We start from the raw sequence: 7,719 nt of genomic DNA, 5'->3' as shown, positions 1-7,719 counted from the left end.
CATATATATACATACATATACAGGTATATATACGAAGGTCCTGAGAAGTCGTGAGTTCAATCCCGGCCTCGGGATCTTTCTGTGTGGAGTTTGCATGTTCTCCCCGTGACTGCGTGGGTTCCCTCCGGGTACTCCGGCTTCCTCCCACCTCCAAAGACATGCACCTGGGGATAGGTTGATTGGCAACACTAAATTGGCCCTAGTGTGTGAATGTGAGTGTGAATGTTGTCTATCTGTGTTGGCCCTGCGATGAGGTGGCGACTTGTCCAGGGTGTACCCCGCCTTCCGCCCGATTGTAGCTGAGATAGGCTCCAGCGCCCCCCGCGACCCCGAAGGGAATAAGCGGTAGAAAATGGATATATATATATATATATATATATATATATATATATATATATATATATATATATATATATATATATATATATATATATATATATATATACACATACATACATACATACATATATATATATATGCAATATATAATATATATATACATACATATGTATGTATGTATGTATGTATATATATATGTATATATATATGCAATATATAGTATATATATATATATATATATACACATACATACATACATACATACATACATACATACATACATACATACATACATACATACATACATACATACATACATACATACATACATACATACATACATACGTATGTATGTATGTATGTATATATATACAAACTCCATTTCCATATGAGTTGGGAAATTGTGTTAGATGTAAATATAAACGGAATAGAATGATTTGCAAATGCTTTTCAACCCATATTCAATTGAATGCACTACAAAGACAAGATATTTGATGTTCTAACTCATAAACTTTTTTTTTTTTTTTGCAAATAATAATTAACTTAGAATTTCATGGCTGCAACACGTGCCAAAGTAGTTGGGAAAGGGCATGTTCACTACTGTGTTACATGGCCTTTCCTTTTAACAACACTCAGTAAACGTTTGGGAACCGAGGAGACACATTTTTTAAGTTTCTCAGGTGGAATTCTTTCCCATTCTTGCTTGATGTACAGCTTAAGTTGTTCAACAGTCCGGGGGTCTCCGTTGTGGTATTTTAGGCTTCCGCCTTGCATAGGAGAGTTTTAACTTGCACTTACAGATGTAGCGACCAACTGTAGTTACTGACAGTGGGTTTCTGAAGTGTTCCTGAGCCCATGTGGTGATATCCTTTACACACTGATGTCGCTTATTGATGCAGTACAGCCTGAGGGATCGAAGGCCACGGGCTTAGCTGCTTACGTGCAGTGATTTCTCCAGATTCTCTGAACCCTTTGATGATATTACAGATCTTAGATGGTGAAATCCCTAAATTCCTTGCAATAGCTGGTTGAGAAAAGTTTTTCTTAAACTGTTCAACAATTTGCATACGCGTTTGTTGACAAAGTGGTGACCCTCGCCCCATCCTTGTTTGTGAATGACTGAGCATTTCATGGAATCTACTTTTATACCCAATCATGGCACCCACCTGTTCCCAATTTGCCTGTTCACCTGTGGGATGTTCCAAATAAGTGTTTGATGAGCATTCCTCAACTTTATCAGTATTTATTGCCACCTTTCCCAACTTCTTTGTCACGTGTTGCTGGCATCAAATTCTAAAGTTAATGATTATTTGCACAAAAAAAAATGTTTATCAGTTTGAACATCAAATATGTTGTCTTTGTGGCATATTCAACTGAATATGGGTTGAAAATGATTTGCAAATCATTGCATTCCGTTTATATTTACATCTAACACAATTTCCCAACTCATATGGAAACGGGGTTTGTACATATATACATACATGTATATAGGATAGGATAGACTTTTATTCATCCCAAAATGGGGAAATTACATTGTTGCATATATATATATGTATATGTATATGTATGTATATATATGTATATGTATGTGTGTATGTATATATATATATATATATATATATATATATATATATATATATATATATATATATATATATATATATATATGTATATATATATGTATATATATATATATATATATGTATATATATATATATATATATATATATATATATATATATATATATATATATATATATATATATATATATATATATATATATATATATATATATATATATATATATATACACATATGTGTTTTGATTGATTGATTGAGACTTTTATTAGTAGGTTGCACAGTGAAGTACATATTCCGTACAATTGACCACTAAATGGTAACACCCGAATAAGTTTTTCAACTTGTTTAAGTCGGGGTCCACTTAAATTGATTCATGATACAGATATATACTATCATATATACTATCATCATAATACAGTATATATGTATATGCAAATAGCAAATATATTTATGTACTGTATATATATATATATATATATATATATATATATATATATATATATATTTTATGGGCATATATATATATATATATATATATATATATATATATATATATATATATATATATATATATATATATATATATATATATATATTTTATGGGCATTTTAGAAGCAGTCGTGCAGGGCATCTACATTGACACCACTTTTTTTGTCTTTCTTTTTTTTTTTACCACTGATGGTGCATGGGGCTGCACTACTGTGCTCAAGATGCAAAAAATGCATACTTGAAGTTGAAGTTGTTGTTTTTTTTATCACATAGGACAGAGGTGTCAAAGTCAAAGTCAAAGCCCTCAGGCCAGATCCGGCCCGCGGGCCTTGACTTTGACACCACTGCCCTAAAAGGACTTACCCCCTAAAAGTACCCTGGGCTCCAAAAGGTCCGAAATGTACCCAGGGCCAGGGTTGAAGCCCTTTTGGGTGTATTTAGGACCTTTTTTGGCACCCCATTTATCTTTAGGACCATTTGGGCTCATTTTGGACCTTCCCGTTCCCCTCCAGACCTCAGAGATACTTAAAAAAAAAACGGGCGAGGGTAGAGTTAGAAAAAAATTACAAAGTACTTTTTAACACTACTGTTGGTTAAAATGCCAATGCAAGGATCTGTCACTTTGTTTCCACTGCTTCTCTAGTTCCTCTATGCAGGAATGTACTGGGAAAATGTCAAAGTCTCTCCCAAATTGTGAACTGAAGTCCAGAAGAGTCACAACCAACGTTCCCTCTAAGGTGCACGCCTGTGCAATTGCGCACTGCTCAAGCGTCCTCTACACACGGCAAATCTATGCCACGCACAAAATCAAATAAAAAAATAAGCGCATAACAATTTTCGACACAAGGACACGACAGAGAAAACAGTTTTCGTCATCATTGTTCAAATATTGTAATGTCTGTCGGGACGCTTTGAGGACATGAATTCCATCGATCAATTTACTGAGCAAAACTCTTTGTCGGCCATAAACACATCACCAAAACATTAGTAAAAAAAATGATATCTAGCAAAAGTGGTCATTTTCTGCAGTCAAACCAGACCAAAAGCAACTTTGTTAGATCAACAGCAGCCGCTGGCTCTTTCTCACTTGCGCCAACACATGCACATATGGCACTTAGCCAGTGATGCCTTTACAGCCACACAAAAAGTCGGACAACTCCAACACCACACATAAAGTGTCATTCCAGGTCGTTACACTATGATTTACTAATCAAATGTGTGCTTATTCTAGTGTCATTTATTAGGAATCTTAATTTATAAATATTAATCATGAAATGCTGTTAGTATATTAAATAAATACTAATAAAAATATATTTTTTACAAACAGGAAGTTGCAGGAATGTACACATGATCCCCTGCTTACATCTCATTGTGCAACATGTGAATGTTTTAATGGGAACTAAATGCAATGTCTGAAAGGGGTACAAATTATTTCCAAAGCAGGACCTCCACCCAGACAAACAATACAAGTACACAGTTCATGGAAAACAATATTTTTTGTTATTGTCATTGTCATTGTAAGTGGGCCTAAACACTTATATTAGAAAATCATCTCATGGAAATGACTGCTGTCATTTGATTATAATAATAAGAGAATGTTGTCTGTCTATCTGTGTTGGCCCTGTGATGAGGTGGGGACTTGTCCAGGGTGTACCCCGCCTTCCGCCCGAATGCAGCTGAGACCAACGACCCCAAAAGGGACAAGCGGTAGAAAACGGATGGATGGATGGAGATTGTTGGAATCATATCCATATTTAAGTGTTACTTCTTTCTAAAAACTCCTATAGTCATATTTACATCAGCTAATGTCTCGTGTGGTACAAAGTGCTTGGATTCGAGTGTCCTTGGTTAGAGTCAGAGCGCTGTCTTTGTTGAGACTGCCATTACATTTCTAAGATACGGAGCACAGCTAGACTGGGGAAACAGCAGGTGGGGGGGACAGGAGAAGGAGGAGGTAGACAGGAGTTCCGGGGTTTTGGTAGACCGATCTGGACCGGGCTAGGGAACGCTTGGGTGCTGGATTGGTCTCAGGTTTGTCCTCTAAGCTTGGAGAATAAACCACAAAATACCAACTTCTGCCTGGTGATTGAATATAAACAACAGCATATTGCCATAAAAAGAATCTGGGAGAGACTAGCAATTTGAATTCCCCATTGGAGGAATGCTGGTCAACGCAACAAGATGGAACTTGTTATTTAGTCAGGTTTGGGACAGGTGTGCTGCTGGTGTAGCCAAAGTGTGCACGTCTGATGTTGCTGACATGGGCTCTACTGAATGCTCAGGGAGTTTTTGTGTTTGCTCACACACATGAAAAATTAGAGGGAACATTGGTCACAACAGTATGGTAGATGACAACGTGAATTGATTTGATCATTTTCTCCCGTTATTGTGTAGCTCATCACCGGAGTGCAGCAGGCAGCGGAGCGTCACAACCAGGCGTTCATGGCTTTGGAGGGTCGCCTTCTCAACAAGGAACGGCGCAGGCGCAAGGACAAGCCAGGCCACTGGTTCGGCACCAGCACCCCTATCGTCGGCCGCGGGGTGATGCTGGCGCTGAAGGAGGGCAGAGTGGTGGCCGGCGTGTCGTCTCTGGCCGGCGACGACAGCCGCAAAGTGGCTCTGGTGCTGGACGGCGCTCAGTACCTGGAAGGCACGCACTACACGCAGGAGGGGAAGGACTGCCACTACCTGGTGAAAGTCGGCTCGGCCGACAGCGACCTCCTGGCCTTGGGGCTGACAAACGGCCGCAAGTCGCTGGAGAGCGGCATCAACGTGACAGTGAGCGGGCGCTCCAGGAGGGGCGTGACCGTGGAGTTCGCCGTGCCGTCGTTGGTGCTGAGCGTTCGTTACGGGCTCTCTGCGGACGTGGTGGACGAGGAGAAGGTAAGACTGTTGGAGCTGGCTCGACAGAGGGCCTTGGCGGGGGCCTGGTCCAAGGAACAGCAGAAGGCCAGAGACGGGAAAGGAGGCAGTCGCCTCTGGACTGAAGGAGAGCGACAACAGCTCCTCACGGCGGGCCGGGTACAAGGCTACGACGGCTACTATGTACTACCTGCGGAGCAGTACCCAGAACTGGCCGACAGCAGCAACAACATCCAGTTCCTCCGACAGAACGAAATGGGCAGGAGGTAACAGCCCACCTCGCGTCAGTCCTGCTCATCCTAACCTTTTCTTTCATTCCCGGCCACCAGACGGGGTTACTCATGGAACGCTGCAGGAAAGCCTCGCAAAACTATTATTAATCGTACTGCCACAGGCAAAAAAAACAACAACAAAAAAAAGTCAAGTTTCTTTAAAAAAAAACACTGGAAAAGTGATAATGCACTGCTTAATAAATAAGAAGATTCCCCTTTTTAAAAAAGATGATTGCTATTTTCGCCCATATTTTTTGGGTCACGCTGAGAGCGACCGGGAAACGTTCAGTTTGGAAGCAAAAAAAAAAAAAAAAAAGGACACAGTGTGTCGTCACGACAACGACACATCCGTTGGAGGACGGACAAGAAAAACGTACGAGTTGGTCCAGCACTTGTCTCAGGCCTCCCATTATTGTCCATCACTGAGCAGAACACATCAAACACGAGCTGAACTGCTGGTAGAGAACCAGGAAAGACTTTCAAGACAAAAAGAAACAAGATGGCTATATTTGTGGACAGTGGCACTTACACGGCATTGTTTCTTTTAGGACATATTACGACATTTGTGTCCAGCTCCACCGGGGGGGACGCTGCGTGTACTGTAGCTGCTGTAGTTTCGTATGTTCCAGTCGCAGTAGGATCGTGAGACGTCACCGAGGCACTTCTGTACAGAACACACCCCCTCACAGAGTCCAAACGTACTATTTATTTTTTCCTTTATCTTATTTATTTATTCTTAGTACTATATGACAATCATGAATGAGTCCGTCCGTTTAATTCAAAAATAAATTCTAACATTTTTCTTTTTTTATAAATTATGTTTTTTTGTTTTGTTGTGGGTTGTTTTTGTATTATTTTTTAGAATTGCTACCAATAGTCAGTCTCTCGGAAAAAAAAATAATAATAGTTTGTGTAATAAAGTGTTTAAAAATGGTTTATACACTAAATAAAAGTCTTTAAAACTGTGAAAATGTTTTTTCAAGCTATATTTGGATGTACAGTTGTATAGACCTACCTTTATGCAGCACAGTAGAATATTGTCGAGGATATCAAGTTTTATATTTCTAAGAGGAAGTGGCTTGTTATGTGCAAATTCTTTGGCTGGTGTTACTATTACTACTACTCCAGAGTTGTGTGGCGCTCTACTTTTGCATATCTACAGCATCAGTCCGCAGTTTTATTTCCTGTGCTTTGTTTTTTTTGGAGGCAGACGTATTTCTGACCTAGTTCCCAACAGCAGTAGCAGTAATGGATCCCCCTCACTGTGAAGAGACTCATGATGGATGTCAAAATGTACCAAATCAGTATTATCAAAGGATAACACGTTCGCGGGGGGGGGAACGAGACTCTTCTGGGACCTTATGAATAAAACATGATTGTTTACGTCAACTCAACCATGGCTAGTTCGCTGTCATCTTTTTTTTTTTGCATTTCACAATAAATGTCTCGTTCTTTCATCCAATTCCAGCAGAAGTGACATACTTTTTGCCATTGACCTGTCCTAGACATTCTAACTGATTGTAACAGTTTGCTTTTTTGTGTGTGTGTTTTTGGCACATTAATGCTGCATTTCTTCCCCACATTCTGCTCCGAAATAATGACTGTTGAATAAATGACGTATGGCTGACTAGTAATAAGAATCACATAAGCACGTGCTCCGTTGACATGTGCTTAATTAAGATCACAAATGAATGTTGATCCTTGGCATTGCAGCAGAGATTACTTTTTTTTGGTCCTGTGAAGACATTGGAAACGTTGTTTCAAGAAGTCTCAATAAAATAAACTGTCCAACAAGTCACTTACTGTATGGATTATCTCCAAATATAGAAAAGTGTAACTGGTTGTAATTCTCTGGTGTGGAACTGGACCGCATCCTGCTGAAAATAGGTTGTTCGGTTGCTTAAAGTAGGCACAATCTCGGGTTAAGTCCTAATGTTTTTCCTTTTACAACCTGGGTTATTGCAAATTATTTATATTCAAGACATTTAGTATGTATGTACATATATACAGTATGTATATACGTTAGGTTACAAAAAAACACAGAGGCTATTTCATACCTACATGCCTGTTTCGAGAAACAGGCTTGATGAAATAGCCTGTGTTTTTTCTTAACCTAACGTATATTTCGCTCTACCCCGGTATTGAGCACTATATAACGGATAAACCACAAACAAC

At 39.2% G+C, this 7,719-nt stretch overlaps 1 protein-coding gene across 13 annotated transcripts in view; it reads left to right on the top strand.

Annotated features, from left to right (window-relative positions):
* The window catches only part of tenm2a (teneurin transmembrane protein 2a), a 639,454-nt gene extending 632,124 nt beyond the window's left edge, over positions 1 to 7,330 (top strand). For all 13 annotated transcript variants that reach the window (XM_062045574.1, XM_062045572.1, XM_062045573.1 and 10 more), the window contains one exon: positions 4,805 to 7,330. In XM_062045574.1, coding sequence (XP_061901558.1) covers positions 4,805 to 5,542 — 738 coding nt within the window. In that variant the 3' untranslated portion in view covers positions 5,543 to 7,330. The remainder of the gene's footprint in view (positions 1 to 4,804) is intronic.
* The last annotated feature ends 389 nt before the right edge of the window (positions 7,331 to 7,719 follow it).

Source organism: Entelurus aequoreus, linkage group LG04 (assembly GCF_033978785.1).
Source record: "Entelurus aequoreus isolate RoL-2023_Sb linkage group LG04, RoL_Eaeq_v1.1, whole genome shotgun sequence".
Lineage (NCBI taxonomy): Eukaryota > Metazoa > Chordata > Actinopteri > Syngnathiformes > Syngnathidae > Entelurus > Entelurus aequoreus.
The sequence above is the reverse complement of the archived record's forward strand: the minus strand, read 5'-3'. Positions and strand labels throughout refer to the sequence as shown.